Source organism: Sus scrofa, chromosome 14, assembly GCF_054392235.1.
Source record: "Sus scrofa isolate SSC_HxYL_T2T_F1_AM1 chromosome 14, Sscrofa_HxYL_maternal_Yorkshire_Landrace_v2.0, whole genome shotgun sequence".
Taxonomy (NCBI): domain Eukaryota; kingdom Metazoa; phylum Chordata; class Mammalia; order Artiodactyla; family Suidae; genus Sus; species Sus scrofa.
The window spans coordinates 118,132,907-118,155,179 of record NC_139396.1 but is presented as its reverse complement, the minus strand read 5'-3'; the positions used below and the strand labels follow the sequence as shown (position 1 = coordinate 118,155,179).

General features: G+C 34.0%; 1 protein-coding gene across 34 annotated transcripts in view; it reads right to left on the bottom strand.

Annotated features, from left to right (window-relative positions):
- PCDH15 (protocadherin related 15) overlaps positions 1 to 22,273 on the bottom strand; it is a 1,617,506-nt gene that overhangs the window by 418,409 nt on the left and 1,176,824 nt on the right. For all 34 annotated transcript variants that reach the window (XR_014827612.1, XR_014827610.1, XR_014827605.1 and 31 more), the window contains one exon: positions 4,333 to 4,452. Coding sequence is in view for 13 of the 34 variants with exons in the window: in XM_084996683.1 (XP_084852809.1) it covers positions 4,333 to 4,452 (120 nt within the window). In the remaining 21 variants the exon portion in view is untranslated. The remainder of the gene's footprint in view (positions 1 to 4,332; positions 4,453 to 22,273) is intronic.

Here is a 22,273-nt window from a genome sequence, read left to right as displayed (position 1 = left end):
GAAAAATCGCAGCAAAAAATATACACTATAAAAAATACAAAAAATATGGAAAATTTATACCTGAAGATTATACCATCTGAAATTTAAAGAATAATAAATAAAAAAGACAATTAGAAGGTGAATAAGTTTATAAACTAAACCAATTTAAAATAAACTTTGAAATTGTCTTTAAAGCACAATAAAGATTAAGTTACCTTTCAAAAAAAAGGCAATTGATACACTGGATAGGATTAAGAATAGAATAGAGATGGCAGAGGACACAGTGACTTTGAATATAGATCAATAGAAAATTTATGGAAGTTCCCATCGTGGCTCAGTGGTTAACGAATCCGACTGGGAACCATGAGGTTGTGGGTTCGATCCCTGGCCTTGCTCAATGGGTTAAGGATCCCATGTTGCCGTGAGCTGTGGTGTATGTAGGTTGCAGATGCAGCTCGGATCCTGCATTGCTGTGGCTCTGGCATAGGCCGGTAGCTACAGCTCTGATTAGACCCCTAGCCTGGGAACCTCCATATGCCACAGGAGTGGCCATAGAAAAGGCAAAAAGACAAAATAAATAAATAAATAAATAGAAAATTTGTGATCAAGTTATTAAAATATGTTGAAAATATTTAAACATAACCTATATCTGTGAAATATATTTTAATGCCTAACATGCCTGTAATTGGTGTCTGAGAGAAAGAAGAGTCAGGAAAATGGCCTGAAAATATTAAACAACAGTGTCTGATAATTTCTTTAACTGGTGAAAGACAAATTCAGTTAAAGTTCAGTAAACCCACTCAAAAAAAAAAGAAAGATAATTACAAAGAAAACTACACATTGGCATGCCATGGTTGAGTTGCTGAACACTCAAAGTTAAAATAAAAATTTTTAAAGCAGTCAAAGGAAAATGGTTCATTACATACTGGGAAACATGATTCACATTTTTATTGTCTGTTCATATCAGAAATGTTGGAGGCCAGAGTTTAAAGTGATGAGAAGAATTAATTATAAAAGACTTTTTATTACTGTAAGGCAGAAGTTACATTTGTAAATTTCTACAAGGATGACTTGGATAATGTAAATGAATGAAGCAATGGGGTTATAAGTGGATATGTCTATATTGTTTGAGTGACAGAAGTTTGTTACTAATGGGAAAGCAATAATTCAACTCTAGCTAATTGCTGTCTTATTGGAAATCAGGACCAGGACTGTCATGTTTCTATATCTTAAGAGAGTAGAAAAAACTAAATTTGACTGTGAACTTTCAATGCAATTGTGATTTTTCGATATATGCTTAAGAAGAATTTAAAACAATTTGTAGTCAAACAAAACGTTTAAGAGTTGAATGAAACTCCAAGTCACTGATTTGTGATTTCTGCTAATGAATAATGTAGCATCAAATGGGAAATAAATAAACCAAAAAATACCCTGAGATTTTTAAGTACAACAAACCAATCTATACCTTCTACCCTTTACTATGTAGCATGGGACTAATTTCAAAGAAAGTATGATAAATGCGGTTGCAAAAGCCAGAAGGGGCCACATTTTCAAGTTACATATATGTGTAATACATACAAGTTTGTTTCAACATTAAGAAATATGCACGGTGATATTATGATGCTATTAATTATAACTAGAATTTCTAGAGATTTAACAATTTAAGAATATAAAAATCAAGTATTTATTTCTCAGAGATCTTACAAGAGAAGAAACTGGTATTGAGGGTTGCATTAAGTTTTCATGATGATTAAAGCTGGATTCTCTCTGTAAGGATGTGACTTGGTTAATGCTTTCTCCTCCAGTACACCCTTACCATAAGTTAAGTAGTTAAGTGCTATCATGATATCTTATTCTTTTTTTTTTTTTTTTTTTTTTTTTTTGCCATGCCTGCACCATGTGGAAGTTCCCAGGCCAGGGATCACACCTGAGCCATAGTAGTCCATAGTAGTGAGAATGCCAAATTCTTAACTACTAGGCCACCAGGAAACTCCTATGATATCTTATTCTTTGACTTAGGACCATGCTCAAAAAATACCTTTCTTTATTCCAGAGTAGTGGCAGTTTGTTAGTGTATATATACAGTATACACTGTATAGTGTGTGTGTGTGTGTGTGTGTGTGTGTGTGTGTGTGTATACATATATATATATTGACTTATTTTCTCTCAATTTAGAAACTGTATATCACTGGTTTATTCAATCTGTAGATAGTAAAAGATACATCTATTTCATGCCAAAACCACAAATCCATGAAAGGGGGAAGCATTCAGAAGCAATTACTACATAGCTAACAAGGAATTTCAGCCTCACAAAAGTTCTAAAAATATCTTCCAAATAATATATTCTTGTTTCACACTATATTTAAATCTCAGATAGGTGGGGGTTTTTTGTTTTTGTTTTTGTTTTTAATGCCCTGTTATAAATATTTCCCTAAAATACATGCTTTGGCTTTTACTTGCTGGGAGTTTCATTTTCACAGTCGAAGGAATAAAAATTAGGAAATGACCTTCATAACATGTAGGCTAGAAACATGACACATGCATATAATTAATCATTTAAAAAGTCTAAATAGTAAAGAAAATAAATGGTTTAGAAATACTCTGTGTAGTCAGCTGCCTGTTTCTACTTTTAAGGAAAAAGTGTTTCTCTTGCCCTTTTCTCTTCTGTTGTTTCTTTGATTTTTTCCACTCTACTTCTTGTGTAACAACCCTTTATACTTATTGTCCTTTTCAGTCACATTCTCATTATCTCCCAATCTCTTGGTTTCATTATCACTGCCTGCAAACATGTGGAGACATCCTTCTTAGGGGAAGCATAAGAACAAACAAAAATCCCCCACATGTTCCCTTGGCCCTGCTATATCCATGGACCTTTTTTTTTTTTTGCTTAATTTTTGTTCTCCAAATATTTTGAAAATTTTAGCACAAGTGCTACAACTATTTTATTAGCACACAATAGAGAAAGAGTGGAGCACACACTACTCTGAAATCGAATCTTTTTTTATATAATGATTTCTTTTTTTTTTTTTTTTCATTATAGCTGGTTTGCAGTGTTCTGTCAATTTTCGACTATACAGCATGGCGACCCAGTTACACACAAAACTTTCCTTGAAAAAGACACATGCACCAGCATGTTCATTGCAGCACTATTCACAATAGCCAAGACATGGAAACAACCTAAATGTCCATCGACAGAGGAGTGGATTAGGAAGAGGTGATAAATATATATAATGGAATACTACTCATCCATAAAAAAGAACAAAATAATGCTGTTTGCAGCAACATGAATGGAACTAGAGACTCTCATACTAAGTGAAGTAAGTCAGAAAAAGCAAGGCAAATACTTTATATAATATCACATATCTGAAATCGAATCTTAACTCTCCAGCTGAGAAGTGACTGTGAGTTACCCAGCAAATCACTTTACCAATGAGCCCGTGTTCTCTCCTATGCAATAGAAATACTACTACTAACTAATTGATTTCTGAGAATACAATGAAAAAACGCCTTCATAATTCACTTCATTCTCACAATCAATGTGTGAGATGGATTTTACTCGAGTTTTCAGTTTCTACAAGTTCAACAGGTTTTTGTTTGTTTAAAGCTTATATAAGAAATATATAATTAAAAAAAAAGCCACAATGTTAACTTCATCACTTTTAAAATTCATAATATTAAACATAAAAGAGAGCATTCATTTAAAAACTCACTTAAGAAATGATTTTAGAACTGTGCTTTGGGAAGCCCACAGTATTCTGAGAAGCTGCCTTGGGGAAAAGACAGCAGGCAGGATTTCTAGCTCTAGCTTCAAGGAAACAATTCTTATCTGATTTGTGTTATATATAATATATAATTGGGAGAAATACTTTCCTAGTCTAAAGCACGACGTATAAGCCCCACAGTCTAATGCAAAACCCCCCAAAAGCCAAAACACCTATTGCTACGTACTTTGTCTTCTATTCTACCTTAGGTTTCCTCAGTGGAGAAAGGGCAGTGGTGGTATTAATCTGCAGGTTCCAAAAAGCATATGCATCACATTAGATATATCATGTCCAATGATTTATTTAGAATGCTTAGGTGTCCATAAACACAATGGAAATTTAATAAAAATGTTATACTATACCTATAAATACATTTTAAACCTTTTACTTACAAAACCCACTAAAAACTCACTTTTGAAAGTATACCAAAATATTTTTTAAAATGTAATTTTGAGATAATTTTTAATAGTAATAGGATTAATAATGTGGTTCCAGGAGCTGATCAAGAGAATAATACAATAAATATCAGCTTAATTAAATATTAATTGTAGTCCTTACATTGAAGTCATATTGCGAGTATATATTTACTAACCGGATCATCTGGATTATATTGAATAACATATTCTATCTGTCCATTTGGCCCATCATCTATGTCTGTAGCTCCATTGTCTCCTGAAAAGCCTGTAAATATCGTGGTGCCAACAGGAGTGAGCTAAAAAGAAAACAAAAGAAAAACTGTCAATTCTCATTTGACCAACAGCATACCAGAAGTGTTCCAGCACAAAACCCAGCCATTTGTTACACAAAGGAAAAAAAAAAGTTGACAGCTGCCCACAGCCATAGACCTGAAGCATTTCAAAAGAACACTTGCAAACCTTACATGAGAATTCCTATAAAGTCTGAAATTTCCAACATCATAGCCCTTGCTTTTGGTAGAGAAATAGAAGGTCCTGATTATTCAGTGTGGAGCACATTTGGATCAATTTATGATCATTAGCATCTTAGCCCCTGTGGAGAAAATACATCTGTCGTTCCTGCTTAAAAAAACTTAAAAAAAAAAGCAAAGAAAAAAATGGAGTTCCCATCATGGCTCAGTGGTTAACGAACCCGACTAGTATCCATGAGGACGTGGGTTTGATCTCTGGTCTTGCTCAGTGGGTTAAGGATCTGGCATTGCAGTGACCTGTGGTGTATGTCACAGATGTGGCTCAAGAGTCTGTGTTACTGTGGCTGGGGCTGTGGCATAGGCCAGCAGCTACAGCTCTGATTGGACTCTTAGCCTAAGAACCTTCATATGCCATAGGTGTGGCCCTAAACAAACAAACAAACAAACAATCCTCCATGCATTAAGTTATCACAGACTAAGTTTTAAATTGTAAGAGGTAACTGGTTACTTTATTTTAAAACCAAAACTATTTCAGAGAGATCCTTGAAATCCAGGTTGGGTACATGCATTTGGCAAATTTGAGGAAGGGTGTTGGAGACAATGGTTGCCCTGTCTATAAGAGGAGAGACAAAGCTGGGATTTTCTTCAGTGCCTGTAATATTAGTTGAGTAGAAAGCTACACTGTGGTAAAATTGGGGAAACAGCCATATCTTTTCAATTTGAAATAAAACAACAACGAAACGTGATGAAGCATATAAGACCACAATTTCACAGCTGGCCTGAGTGTTTAGCTTTATTTCTTAATGATCTCCGTCAGAGAATCACTGTTGTTTTCTCTTACTTGTAGGTCTTTGCATGATGTATCCCTACATCCAGTCTCTTGTCCCCAGGCTTTAGCTAGAATCCTTCTCATTAGTTACCTTTCAACTTAATTAAGTAATGTCTTTTTCTAAACCATTCCTGACATAGAATTTCTCCACCCACATCAGTCAATGGCACCCTTTTTGCTCTGCCTACAATTTACACTCCACTTCCTTAATCATTGCACTGTCACAATGAATAAATGAATTTTGTCAATAAATGAAAGCATTATGCCTCTATAGAATAGACAGAATAGATACTTTTAAATTTTGTTCTGAGATATGTTTTCTTAGTTTTTAAATGGGATTCTTTGATGGAGAAGTAGTTTTAGAGAAAGAAAAAAAAAGAGTTGTCTCATTTACTTCTATTTTCAGGGGCTACAGATCCAAAAATCTGCTGGAATCCATCAAGAAATGTAAAAGAGTGAAGCAAGCCTCATGGGAATGGTGGCGACCGAGGAACACTTCTGTCTAAAATGGTAGCTGCTACTCAACCCCAGCAAATTCTTACCATAATGAAATATGGAGCCAATGCTACTAGTTACCCTAATACTCTAATTTTTATTAAAAAATCTCTTCGCTCTAATATTAGCAACATATTTTAGAGAATTAAACTCTGAATTTAACATATACCCTAAAATACATTCATTGGAACAGCAACCACAGTAGTTTATAAGCTCTGATACAGAAAAATAAAACAATTATGATTAAAGAAGTGATTAAAAAACTATGCTTTGGGGAGCCCATGCTTTGGCAAACTGTCAGTACAAAGTAGTGTATTTTTAAGTCAGTCCTCCTGGAAAGCGTCTTTTAAAGGCAAACTTTGACTTTCTTCAGTTGAATGAGAACAGAGGATAAAGTGAGAGGAGAGGGTTTAAACAGCACATATACAGAGACACACTATTGGAAATATTAGTTATCTAAAAAACTTCCAAGCCAACATTTTAATATTTAAAATATAATCCCTATCCCCAAAGACATCATTCTCTCTTTTAAAAATTCACCATTCTTATGTAGTTATGCTTTATTTTTATTTTTAAATTTTGTGAAAATTTAAAGTTGAATGACAATGACTTTGTTTTCAGACAGATAATAAAACTTAGAGTATTTAAAGATCTTTGTTGTCAAAGTAAATAACTGTGCTTCCAAGTTGAATTAAAAAAAATGTTAAAACCAAGCAAAAGACAAAAAGACACAAACAAATAAACCTCGAACAGGAGGTTTCTGAAATTTTTGAAAACAAACTTCTGCCCAAATTTTGAAAAGGTAGTATTTAGTTGCTGACAGCAAAGGACTCAGAGAGTGTAAGTTATTAGTTCAGCATTTATACAGGCTAGTGAGTTTTGTTCTCTTTCCTAGCTGTACATTTAGGCCAAACACCTTGGCACAGATTGTTCCTAATCATTTCCACTACTAGAATAAGCAAACACCCACACATAGACATACATGAAAAATACACTGTTACAATGAATCAGCAATTGGGCTGCACACATTTATCCATGATCTACCACTCAAGTGGTGGACCTGTTTGGACATAGGCTAGAATTGGCATATTTGAAGCTGATATAAGAGAAATGGTTAAGAAAAAAGAAGATAAAGCATGTTGTTTTAATATGGAAGATCTGATGAGAGTAAAAAGGTTGCAGTGAAATGCCTATACTAGAATCAAACAAGCGAGAGAGTTGGAGCATATAAATTGTTTTAAAAAATAGTAGATTTCAGCAACCGATTCCATTCATTATAAACATATATATGTTTACCTTTCATTATGTAAATACACACATATCACCATTACTTATTCTCATCACAGAAGATGGCACATTTATGCTTTCTGAATTTCTAGTTATTAGGTAGGGGTTGAAAATCTTCACATGACAGTCAGGTTGTTTGTTACAATCTGTATTGCGCTACACATTATCATTCATAGTTTTCAGGGCACATCTGCCATACAGATGGTCATGTTCTGTGTCCAGTAACATTTCAACAAGTCTCAGAAACATAAATTTGGTTTTCTGAAGGGCATTCCATGCATGGGATGATTATCAGCTTGGGCACCTGCCTGAGGGTGTCACTTATTTATTTAGTTCATATCTTTTTCCACAAATGATTACATACAACTATTGGGAAAATACATAAAAATGTATAAATGCGTACATTAAATAAAATAAAGTCAATAATTCAAAAAGATACATAAGAGTAATTTGAATGTAAAAGGTGAACAGTTCTTAGTAATTGTCTGATTATCCTGTAAAACATAGCTACCTGAGCCAACCTAAAAATTATGAACAATGCTCCAAAAAGAGAACATTTTCCTTACTGATCTTATTGGAATATTTTCCCACAGAAGCACTGTATTCAGTTTTATATAAATATAATTGATTCTCATCATCCGTGGTAGTTCTCTTCTATAAAGTCACCATGAACACTGGACTGAATTAATAAATACTGAACCATTGCTCCTAGGGGGAATACAGGGTTATTACGCTGCTGAGGGGAATACAGGATTAAGTTCCTGCGAGCCCCTGGTTACAACAGTTTCATCAACAAATCAATACATAACTTTGTTTTAAGTGTGTTTCTATTTAAAAACACTTTAATATGTTTGTTCTAGTCTACTGTAGATGCTCTGTATTGCATTTTTCATTTTATTCATTGAATTATTCATCTCCAGAATTTCTCTTTGGTTCTTTTTTGATTTCTATCTCTTTGTTAAATATCTCATTTTGTTCATGTCTTGTTTTCCTGATTTCATTGAATTGCCTTTTTGTGTTTCTTTGTATTTCATTTATTTTCCTCAAAACTGTTATTTTGAATTCTTTATGAGGTAAATTACAAATTTCCATGTTTTGGAGCTTGATTACTGTAGGATTATTATTATCTTTTAGTGATGACATGTGTCTTTGATTCTTCATGCTCCTTGGAGTTTTGCATTGCTGCTGCATTTGATATATCAAACACCTCCTCAAATCTTTTGTAATCAAGTTGGAGATATTTTTGTTGGTCCTGCTTACATCTGGGATTTTCTCCAACCTTGTATGAGTACACTTGCTCCACACTGGTTGCTACCATGTGTGGCTGAATTCTTAGGCCTGTATATTTCCTCTGTTTTTAACAACTCACCAGCTTGGCTGCTAGAAATGTCTCTTTTTGTTTTCCAGAAGGTGGCACTATAGTCAAACTCGTGGTTTCTCCTTTGCCCATGGACCCTGGTCAGACTTTCTGAGCATATTCTATTTATCCAAGCTCACTTTTACCATCTCACTTGGGAGTGTATACAAGGAATTGGCCACAGAGTGGGGAGTGGTGGTGGGTTTAGCACTTGAGGTATTGGGGATATCCACAGGTCAGGTAGGGAGATCCTTGTGTGAGGTCATTCAAGCACCCTGTGGACTGGCTTCTTGCTGGAGTCCTGAGAAAAGTTGGGGGGACTCTCTTTTCATAATCTTATCTCTTTCTCAATCTCCTTCCTTCTCAGAGTCGGGGAGGTCCTACCTCAATAATGTGTCTGACCCAGGTAGGGTTGCCACTCACCCACTGCTCTACCTTTCCCTGCAGGAGAGGTCCCACCAGGCTAGTTCAGCCCCATATTGTGTCACCTTGGAGGGAGGGGTGGCACTGGCAAAGCTCTTCTCTCCTTCTGAAGCAATCAAGCTTATAATTTTTTTTGTTCCATCAGGGGGCCAGAATCTCTCAGGAGGGCTAGACTTTTACAAAGTCTCTCTCATCCATGGGTATCTGCCCAAGTCAACATTACTCAGGTTTCCTTGGGGCCAGTTCACTGCTCAGCTTGTTCAACGGCTTCTGCTATTTTGCTTTCCAACCTTAGGTCTGTCTGCCTATTCCCCAATGCACAGGTGGGTAGAACTACTTTCAGTTCTCTTTATGGAATTTGTATGGTGGAATCTATATGGTATTACATCTCACAATTACTACAGAGTACTTTTGTTGGTACTAACTTGATGGATGCTAATTGATGGATGCTAATCGATGGATCCATTTGATGGATGCTAATTTTTGTTAAAATTGGGAGCTTAAAGAAGGGACATCTTATAACACCATGATGCTAATGTTGCTCTAAGCCAACTTTATATTCTGCAAGGAAATGTTATGTTGTTCATTTTGAAGAAAATATTGAGGAAGATGTTGGAAAGTACCCCACAAATCAAAATATTAAGTTAAATGTATATAGTTAGTGATAGGATAATGCCATTGGCATCAGTGTCCTTGTATTTATAAGTAACACTAATTTCCTGAAATTTGTATCTATTGAATATTTCCTGGAGTCTCATGTAATATATTTACATGAAAATAAACATTTTAGTAGAAATAAAATGCTAAAATATATAATTTCTGAATATATGAATTAGTTTTTTTATACATTTTAAACTGATGCCTTCTAATAGACTTCAGTGACTTTAATGAATAAAGAGAAAATGTACTAGAGTTCAGAAAAACAGAATTTTTAAAATTTTCTTTTTTTCTGGGAAGGATAGGAAGGGGACAGCTTTGGGCAGCAGGTAGGATGGGGTGGTCTGCAGGCTAGATGAAGACCAGAGCCACAGGCAGCTGTGAGGCCGGGTCACCTTTTTCAGTTGGCTTTATGGAGCATGACAGCCATACCCTCCACCCAAGGGCTACACATAGCCAAATGGAGAGGGCTGTGACCTTGAGGGCAACACTCACTGCAGCTAAACCTGTTGAGAAGGGGTCTCAGCAGGTGCGACCCCTTGTAAGGGCGAGAAGAATCCTTCCTGCTGGAGGGGGGTCAGCTCTGAGCAGTGCCAAGTGGTCATCTGCTAAGGGGTTTGACTTAAGGAACCCAATCCTGAAATCTGGCCAGAAGCTTCCTTAAAATAGTCTGAATATCTCACCTCTGAAGTTAAAGACAAAGTCTGTCTCCTCTTCATCCTCTTTCCTACATTTCTCTATACACTCCAATATCCATACTTATTGTGCTACTCTGTTATTTTATCTTCTATTATTATTAACTTTCCTTTTTAGGGACATACCCATGGCATATGGAGGTTCCCGGGCTAGGGGCTGAATCAGAGCTACAGTTGTCGGCCTATGCCACAGCCACAGCAATCCCAGATCTGAGACGCATCTGCAAACCACACCACAGCTCACGGCAATCCTGATTCCTTAACCCACTGAGAAAGGCCAGGGATCAAGCTGGCATCCTCAAGGATACCAGTTGGGTTCTTATCCTACTGAACCACAATGGGAAATCCCTTATTTTATATTATTTTTTAATGCCATTCTTGGTTCAGTGAACTGATTTCATGAACCCCCCCCACTCCACCCCACAGCCCACCCCAAAACCTACCCACCCCACACCCCTCACACACACACAGTTTGGAGAACACCCTCACTCAGCACTAAATCACACTGTCCCTATGTGTCCCCCTCTAGGCTAACTCAGGGAAAGCTTGACCGTGGCAACCCAAATTTTGCACGCTGTATGACAGCATGTGAAAGTTCCCAGAGTTTTTTTTTATAATAAGCACAATTAAAAGAAGACCACTTGAGCTTGGGAAATGAGACAAGTGATGGTATTGTCCACTTTTGAAAATCTTCTGAAGTAAAAGGCACCACAGAGGAATGATTTAAAATGTAATTGATGGAATATTTCTTATATACTTCACCAGGAATCCAAGTGTTTTCTTTTCCTTTTCCCTCTAAAAAACGATAGAACATATTAAGGGTCATGGACATTAGCTGAACTAGAATTCACTACCTGATGTTTCACAGATAATAATGATTTAATGGCATAACACTAACAATGGTAGTGGGTGCTCTATTTCTACTAATAGACGTTACCAAAACAGAAGCATTATCTTCAGTGGAATACGATTATGTATAATCTCTATTAGAATAACATGTCTATTTTTCAGTTACAAATATTATGATTTATTGTGTATTAGACAGCCATTTCATGCCAATCATTCTCTTAAGAACAAATACCCAACAGAAGGTAACATTTTGTACAAATTATCACTGCTGGTGAAACTGGACATCCCCCCCATATTTAATTAACAATAAGATCTCAATTGTATGATTTTCTTTTACTTTTTTTGTAGCATGAATCCATATTCCTTGTGTTTCCTAATTTTATATGTCTCCTTGATGGATTCATGGGCACCCAGATATTTGGTTAAACATTATTCTGGCTGGGTCTGTGAGACATACAGACAATGAGATTACAATTTGGATTGATAGACTGAGTAAAGCAGATTGCCCTCTCAAAAATGGGAAGGATAGGAAGGGGACAGCTTTGGGCAGCAGGTAGGATGGGGTGGTCTGCAGGCTAGACAGACCACCCCATTTAATACATTGAAGACCTGACTAGGACAAAAAGTAAAGAAGAATTCACTTTCTGTGCCTGGCTGTCTTCAAGTTAGGACATCTGACTTCTTTTGCCTTCAGACTTAGATTGGAATTGGAATTTACACAATCAATTCTCCTGGTTCTCAGACTTTGGTATCAGACTAAAATTATATCAGCTGGGTCTCCAACATAACAACTGCTAATCTTAGAACCTCTCAGCCTCCATATTCTTGTGAGCTAATTCCATATAATAAATATCCCTTGCTATATCTCTATATCTATCTATCTGTCTGTCTACCTATCTATCCATCTATCTATCTCTCTCTCAGTTCTGTTTAACTAATACATCCCTGATCCAGTTTCTCAATAGCGAGCAAATAAATTATAAATTGAGTATTCAGTTTTGCAAAGGAGAAGATTAGCCTCCCATGTTCTAACTCTCTGAGTTCTATATGGCTACTGTGTAGCACTCTATGGAACAATTGCTGATTTAACTGCAACAGGGGCTATACAGATTTTTGGCACTTTGATCATACTCCATGATCCTTTGAAGATTGTTTGGAGTGCTTCCATAGACATCTGTGCAAGATACTGTAAATTCTTGAACTTTAACTTACATAGACCTGGGACATAGACCTATTTTTAAATGATTAATTACTGTCTTTTTCTTGTTCCTGCACTTATTTTTAGGGTCTTCTTAATTACATTATATGATTTGAAGATCATCTCCCATAAAAAATAATTTTTCCAGGAGTTCCCATAGTGGCTCAGTGGTAATGAACCTGACTAGTAACCTTGAGGACACAGGTTTGATCCCTGGCTTTGCTCAGTGAGCTAAGGATCCAGTCTTGCCATGAGCTGCGGTATACGTCACAATGCTGCCTAGATCTCCTGTTGCTGTGGCTGTGGTGTAAGCCAGAAGCTGAAACTCTGATTAGACCTCTAGCTTGGGAACTTCCATGTGCCACAGGTGGGGCCCTAAAAAGACACACACACACAAAATATTTCCAAATTAGAAGCCATTCATGCTTTCACTATAATTCAGCTTTTAACCTCTTTTTCCGATAAAGTAGTTTTATGAACCTATTTTTCAAGTCAACCCTGCTTTACAAATATGCTTTAGAAATAGTGATATATTTAAAAACCAAACAGGTCTGCACAATGAAATGGAGTGATGGATTTGTAAACAGGTGCACATGGCTAAGAACTCCAGATTTTCTGCATAATGATAAAATTACAGTATCTTTCAATCTATGATTATTATTGAGCGTTTATTATGGGCCAAATCATTGTTTCTATTATTATTTTGACTTTATATTAAATCATTGATATACATTTGTTTTATTCAGACATTCATCCAAATTAAACGTCTGTTTTGTGTTTATCTTAAAACTTTTAGGATTTGAAGAAAAACATGCTTGAATTCGCACTCAGTAGATGTTATCTTGCAGTGATTCACTGAAATCAGAGATAAAAAATGGGAAAAGAATTACAAGTTCCCTTTAACACGATACAGCTTTTGCACCTGTGTATAAAACCATGACTCAATTTTTTTATCATTAAAGCAAGATAATTAATATTGAAAGTCACTTCCTCTGAATAACTTACTAGTGGAAAATTCATGTAGATAAGTATCTTTAAGATAAGAGAAAGAATTATTATTAGAGAGAGTGATAAGTAGCTCTGGTCATCTTTACTCAAAACTGAAGATCAATTATGTTTAAATTGAATTAAGTTTAAACTGAATACATAAATGTGTGTGTATGTATTGGTATACACATGTGATATGTACAATATATATATTACGTATATATACATGAAAGAGCTTATTAAATTGAAAGTTGTTGAATAGCTAAATACTTGAATCTTTTAAAACACATGAAAGGTTGAGTCCCAGTTACATACCTAAAGTATAAAATGTATTTTTATGTGCTTCTTTCCCCTCTCTTAATTTCCTTCTCTCTCTCTCTCTCTCTTTTTTTTTTTTTTCTCTTACCTGTCTCCTGCTTCTGAGAATGTGACTAATTCCTTGGAGGAGGAAAATAGAGACAAGTGAAAGGAACAAGGATTTAGGCTTCTTTTCTTGTGTGCTGTAGATTAAATGCTAGTCTACTCAAAGTCTGTGAATAGGAATGGCTCAAAGGTCTAGTGATTTTGTTCTTTGAGTAATTGCAGATAGTTACCAAGTTTCCAATACCATGGAGCATATTTCTTAAAAAAAAATCATTTATTTTATTTGTATAAAAATACATTATGGAATATTTTTAAAAAATTAAAAATGAACTAAACAAGAACAAATACATTGATATTGAGAACAGTCACAGTTACCAGAGGGAAAAAGAGAGAGAGGGCAAAATGAATAAAGGAAGTCAATATAGACTAAATTTTAGGTGGTAAGCATGCTATAGTGTATACAGAAATTAAAATATGATATATACATGAAATATACAACTTTATAAATAAAAACATAAAAGATTATGATGTTCCCTGGTGGCCTAGTAGTTAGTGATTCAACATTATCAGCTTTGGCTCATTGTCACTGCTGTGGCTCAGGTTAGATTCCTGGCCTGGGAACTTTTACATGCCACAGGCACAGACAAAAATTTTAAAAAATAAAAGAAAAGATTGTAAACTATTAATATAGTCAATTCCTTGAGGGCAAGGACTTTATGCCTTTATTCCATGTCTTTATAAAATATTAAATCAATAAATGTTTATAACTAGTGCATGGTGGAAAAAAGAAATACAGCATATGGGTAATTGATAGAACTGCAATGGTAACAATGGATTAGAAGTTCATGTCCTGATTTTTTATGGCTATATTGTTATCTGGGAGAATATCTTTATCTGTAGGAAATGCAGACTACAGCATTTGGAGGTAAAAAGTTGCTCTCTTCAGCAACTTACTCTCCAAGAGTTCAGAAGAAAAGTGGTATTATTCTTATAATATTTCTGTTAAGTTTGAAAATATTTTTACATCAAAATAAAATAAACATTACCTGGTTAAAAAAATCACCAGCTTGTTTTATCTAGAAATTGTAAAGAAAATATGTATAACATGAACAAAAATATTTTTAACTATATATGTAATCTCTGTTATGCTTTGCCATGGAGACCATCTGTGCATTTATACCTACCAGAATGACTCTGATAAGAGCAGATGTTCAAATATGCATATATTACATGGAATGAGATAACATGGTCATGATGAAATGTGAAAGGATAGCACAGAACTAATAATTTGATCAGGAAAGTGAAAGCTCCAGTTGGATAGATTTAGAGACATTTCATCATTGTGAGAAAAAGCTGAAGTTCTCAATGATATTTCACTAATTACTGCTTGTTTACAAATTTATTCAATAAATGCTCAAGGGGTAAAGAGAAGAAGGAAAAAAATATATCTACCTACAGCAATTTGCATTTCATTTTTGATGATCCCTTTGGTTTTCAAAAATGGTTATAGAAATATAACTATTTCTAGAAAGCATATTTCTAAAGCATAGTTGACTTGAAAAGATAATCAGAACCTGTACTAAGTACTTTAAAAGCATTATTTCTTGTAATCCTTAACATACCCTTGTAACATTAGTTTTTATTATACTTATTTTATAGTTAAGGAATCCCTAGGCTAAGAGAACTTCTGCCTAATGTCATACTTCCAACATTTTGCAGATAAAGACTACAAAACAGATTATCTAACCTCAAAGTGTTAATTTCAAGCACTGTGAAATACATTATTTCAGAAATTTCATAATTTGTTATTAATAAACTTTTGAGATAAAAGGAAATGGAAAAATAAATAAATATAATATAATTTGGCACATAGCAGAACTCAAGATATAAAGTAATCTGAAATGATGCCATTTGTATGATGTATTCCATTAAAGACAAATTACGTTTGACCCTAAGGAAAAGTACTTTTGAGATATTTTACAGAAAGACAAAGAAATTCAATTTAGCTCATGCTTTCATTTTATAAAACTTGTATTAAATAATTATTGCTATTGAAAACAGGTTGGTTCTCAACAAGCAAATTATTTCATAAATTCTCAAATTCACCATTTTAATATGCTAACCTTTTCAGTAGTAATCAAATCCTTATTGCTAGTGTATTGCATAACACCTGTAAAAGCACTCAATAAATGTTCAAGGGGCAAAGAGAAGAACAAAGAAAATATATCCAGCCATGTCAATTTTCATTTTTATTAATGGTTTTCAGCAAATTGATGTTTCATAAATCTCTAATAAAATTGTTGGGTGAAGGTTTGATGAAGAACAGGATATTTACAGTCTAATGTCATTTCTAACAAAATGGTTTTAATTACTTACTAATTATTAAGTATAAAAAAGTAGTAAATATAGTAGAAAAACCTGGCAAACATGGTCTTATCAAAGTGATATAAGCTACCATTGCCAGTATGGAACATATTGGTAATTGTGAGCCTCTTTTGGTTATATACTATGAAGGACATGCTATCACTTATGTGATACACCTGAACAAAATCTATAATCAATGGGTACTATCAGGTAACTCTAAATTGAGAAATAGTCTATAAACTGTCCCACTCCTGAAAATTATTAAAGTCATTAAAGTCACGGGACTATTAATGAACTAAGATTAAGACTAGAAAGACATAGCAAAGAAATGCAATGCATTTGGATCTACCATAATGACTCTGACAACAATGTATAATCTTAGTTTGACTCTTTCACCTATAAAGGACTTTACTGGAAAAATCAGCAAAATTTTAACTCTGCAGATTACACATTGATATTGCATTAATGTAATTTCTTGATTTTGATGGTTATATTATAGTTCATAGAAGAATGCCTTTGTTTTTAGGAAATATACAAAGAAGTGTTAAGAGTTTAAGGGGTTTTTGTATGTGCAGTTTACTCATCATTGATATAGAAATAATAGTTATATATCTATAAATGATATATATTATATATGATTACATGGTACATATACACATAAGCAATATACTATGTCATACTTATGTATATCTGTGTATGCATATATATACATACATATATATATGTGTGTATACATATATACCCACCCCCACACAAATCTATTTATCTATTAGAAGAAAGATTATATGGCCAATATCTTCAAAACTGTCAAGGCCATCAAAAAAAAACGATATTATACACAGCTATAGTCTAGAGAAGATTAAAGCAATATAATGACTGAAAGTAATATGGTATCATAGATGGTGTCCCAGGAGGAGTTTTTATACTAGGTAAAAACTAAGAAAATCTGAATAAAGTATGGATTTAAATTAATAGTAATGTTTCACTGTTGGCCCATTAGTTTTTGAAAAATACTCCATACTAATGAAAGATGTTAAGAATAGAGGAAATTAGATGGGGGTTTATAAGGGAACTCCATTACTTCTATTAAAATGTTATTTAGATCTAAATATTTCCAATATCATTTACGTAAATGATAGAAAATATGACCATAAAGAGACCATTTCCATAATCATTTTCATTAGAAAAAAGTTCAAGACTTGGACATATTATTCATCATAAGAAAGATTTTTTATAATAAAACATTATATTATGTATTATATTAATTCTTATAAGCATAGAACATACGTTTAAATCAACTGTTAGCCAAAATTAAGGTAGACAGAGAAAGAACCAAAGAGAACAAGATAAATTTTCATCTTTTCCCTTGGTTTAATTTGGCTAAAGTTCAGCTTTTCGTTCCTAATGATGGGTATGATCATTAAATGCTTTTATTTATTTATTTATTTTATTTTTTTGTCTTTTTTGCCATTTCTTGGGGTGCTCCTGCGGCGTATGGAGGTTCCCAGTCTAGGGGTCGAATTGGAGCCATAGCCACCAGCCTACAGCCACAGCCACATGGGATCAGAGCCGCGTCTACAATCTACACCACACCTCATGGCATTGCCAGATCCTTAATCCACTGAGCAAGACTAGGGATTGAACCTGCAACCTCATGGTTCCTAGTCAGATTCGTTAACCACTGAGCCACAACGGAAACTCCTAAATGTTTTTAATCATTCACTTACACCTTACAGAAAAAAAAAAATTTAGAACCCCCCCATTTTTATAAATTGATGAGCACATTAATTCAACAGATACTGTTGAAGGACACAGTCACACCACATCAGGAGAAAGACATATAATAACATTTAAAATAATATAAAATTAAAATCCTAATTAAACCAGCATATGATGCTAACATTGATATAGTATGCTTACTATTCAACATGACATTTTTATAATTCTTCATGAACTTACAGGCATTCTTTTTTATATATAATGAATAGTATTCTATTGTATATAATACATAGAATGCCTGTATGTCATATATATCTATATCTCTATATATGCATATATCATCCTTTCTTGAAGTTCAAATTTGATCCTGATGCTACATCATCTTCCTATAATCCATTTTACACTCTATAGTTATTATGTCACAAGTATGAGAGTTTACAGTGCCCTCTTATGATGCATTAAAGGGAATTTTCAAAGGTATTCATCATACAAAGTTTGAAGAAAATGAAAAAGAAAATATTTTGTGATTTGAAGTTGAAAAAAATATATCATAAAGTGCCTATCTGTGAATAGAAGTTTAAAACTATCCTTATTAGTCTCAGTGTTACATGGGATTTAGTCTTTCATATGGTTTGGTTATTCTGCTATACTAACCATTCGTTCCCTAGTATTAGCAGCAGAATTAACATGGATATGAGGTATATAATTATTATCCTAAAAAAGATGGTAAAAACAAAAATAAAATTTAATAAAACATTTTAGCTAAAAATGGTTCATAGTGAAAATAATCAAATGTATTTTACTTGGAGAATTAAATTGTGGGAAGCATGATTAGATGAAAGTGGATACTGCTAGGTATAATTAGGAAGTTTACTGCCGTCATCATTCCTACCATTCAATGAGTGTCTAGAATGTGCCCAGAAATACAAGTTTCACTTACATCACTGTATTCTCTAATCTTTAATAACTATCTTAAATTTTTTTTACTAATAGTTTTTAGTTACTATTAGTTACCTATTTTGCTAATAGTTTTTAACAACTATCTAATTTTTTTTCTATCAAGGAAACTAAGCCTGTTAGAAATTATTCAGTTTTCTGTGATTATGCAGATAGTCGTCCTAAAATCATAACCTAGGGCATGGTGATTCCAAAGGCTTTTTCTTTTTGTCAACATTCTACTGAATACATGATTATTTATTAAATTGTGAATCAAGGTGATAATTTAGACCAAACAAGTGTCACTTTTTTCAAATAGTAATAATACTATTCAGATTAATGTGCTTATTTACTCGTTATTCTTTCCTTATGTATCCGAGTCCTATCATCCTCTTGACTAACGTATTTGTACAATACGTGAATGCTCATTTTGGAGTAAGGCTGCCTCAGTTTCTCACTTAGATCTTCTGTTTAGCAGTAAGATCTTGGGCAAATTAATAAAGGCTTCTCAGTTTCAGTACTTTCTCATGTCATCGTGTAAAATGAAAACAATACACACAAATAATTTGTGTGCAGAAATAGGTTTAATTGAGATATTTCATGGAAAACACTTAGGATTAGTAAATAATAATTGTTAGAACTGATTCAACATTATTATTGTAATTTTCCCTGATTCCATTCAACATCAGAATAGGATGCCACTAAACTGGAAAGAAGATCTATGCAGAAATCTCTGAATGAATTTTAGATAAGAACACATTTAAAATTAATCTGGTGTCAATTTAGACCCTAATGAGCATGCCTACAAATTAAAGGAGTAAGAAAAATAAATCTTAAAATTATTCAAAATCTAAAGTTTACAGACATTTAAGCTGTTAACTAGGACATAATTTAAGATATACTTGTAACATCAGTAGTTATGAAACAATTTGATTGTTCCTAAAATCCAAGATTATTTCAACTCCTAATCTTTACTATCCTAAATTGTTAATGGGATTTTAAATTTAGATTTATAAAGCATCCTTTAAAGTTTCCCATTACTAAGAACTTAGAGAACTTGATCAAACACAATTTATTAAATTGACTATGACTCTCGGGAACCTCTGCATTTGCGCTTCATAAAACTGTGCATGCATGATAATCTTAAGAGAAAAAAAAGACATTCAGTCAAAGGGGAATCATATTAATGTTACTTAATTAATATGACTTCAGTTTTTCTGGGGCATGAAAAGTGGGACTCTCAAGCAGTGTAATAGTCAAATCCAAATAAAGACATAATTCCCCACTAGAGTTATGAACAATGGGATATAATTCACATAAATGCATAACTTCCCTCTAGAGTTATGTAAGAAATACTATAATTCAAATATCTCATTTAACAAGTTAAAAAAACTGGGTTTCTTTTGTTGTCATTACTATTCTGCCAACCTAAGTAATTTATCACAATAATCTGGAAAGCTTTTATTTGTTTCTTAAAATACTTTAACTAAAAGCTTCTTCTCGGAGTTCCCATCGTGGTGCAGTGGTTAACGAATCTGACTAGGAACCATGAGGTTGCCGGTTCGATCCCTGGCCTTGCTCAGTGGGTTAAGGATCCGGCGTTGCCTTGAGCTGTGGTGTAGGTTGCAGAAGCGGCTCAGATCCCGCATTGCTGTGGCTCTGGTGTAAGCCAGTGGCTACAGCTCTGATTCGATCCCTAGCCTGGGAACCTCCATATGCCACGAGAGCGGCCCAAGAAATGGCAAAAAAAAAAGGCTTTTTCTCAAACTTATTTCAAAACTAACTCATTCTTATCTCAGGAAAAAATAAAACTGAACATATATCTTTAATACTTTCCTAATTTATGATTGCACTATTTATAATTCACTGAGAAGTCTATTTGTTGAACTCCTACAATGTGTCAGGCACTGTTCTACTAAATGAAGAAAAAACAAAGTGCTAGCTTTAATGGTGATTCAACTCTTCAACTCTAATAGGATAGATATATAACAAAACATAATATATATATCAGGTTTAAATAAGTGCTATAGATAACTGGTTTCAGATTGTCTTTTAAAATTAGTTACAAAATGCACAGGTAGCATGGTGTATGATAAAATTTGTGTGTTTTTTTTTTTCTATTTTAAGATTTATCACACCCTATGGGGTAGGTTTTGTAATATTTTAATGCCCATTTCTTACGTTAGGAAACTGAAACACAGAGAAATTTTATTTTATTTTTTTAAGATAAATGCAATTAACAAATGATGAGCCATATCTAGCATAGCTGGACATTTGAGTTGTCTCCAGTTTTTGACTATTATGGAAATATCATCATTCAATCTTCTTGGACATGTTATTTGATGGGCATAAATGCCGCAAGAGCAGAATTGCTAAGTCATTGAGTATCTACTTGTTTTCACATTTTGTAGAGACTACATACACATCTCCAAAGTAATTGTCCCAATATACTTCCTTTTACTCCTTCTGACTCCAGCCAGAGAAATTTCTCTTTTTAAGAGCCTACCAGGACAATCCAGAAGAATCTACTGATTAACTTCCACAACCTTAATCACATCTGCAAAGATCTTTTGCCAGGGATTAGGACATGGGCAACTTTGAGGGGCTAATATTCTATCTACAACAGGTTTTAAAACAACCCTTTGATAATGGATTTTTCCATTTTTCCTTTAATTCTTTCAGTAACTATTATAGCTGAGGCCATGTTATTAAGTGTAATTGAATTTATAATTGCTATGACTGTCTGACAAATTGAATCTTTATCATTATTAAAAGTTCCTTTTTATTCCCTACCAATGTTTTTGTCTGTAAAGTCTATTTTGTCTGATAATAGCACAGCTACAACAGCTTTTGCAAAGTGACTGCATGGTATATCTACTTCTGTCTTTTATATATAAGACTTCTGAATCCTTATATTATGCTAAATATCAACAGCCTACATTTGATTTTATTTTTTAATCTAGTCTGAGAACATTTGTCTCTCAATTTGAGCATTTTCCCCTTTACTTTTTTTTTTTTTTTTTTTTTTTTGTCTTTTTGCTATTTCTTTGGGCCGCTCCCGCGGCATATGGAGGTTCCCAGGCTAGGGGTCAAATCGGAGCTGTAGCCACTGGCCTACGCCAGAGCCACAGCAACGCAGGATCCGAGCCACGTCTGCAACCTACACCACAGCTCACGGCAACGCTGGATCGTTAACCCACTGAGCAAGGGCAGGGACCGAACCCACAACCTCATGGTTCCTAGTCGGATTCGTTAACCACTGCGCCACGACGGGAACTCCCCCCCTTTACTTTTAATGTAATTTTTTAACAGGATGGTTTAAATCTATTCTCATTAAGTGTTCATATTTTGTCTTACCTGTTCTATGTTAAGATTTATGTTTTTATTTATTCCCTTTCATTTTTTGATTAATATATATGTTAGTCATTATTTCATTCATGTTCTAGGCAACAAAGTCATTAGATTATATTTATCAGTTATCTCTTGGC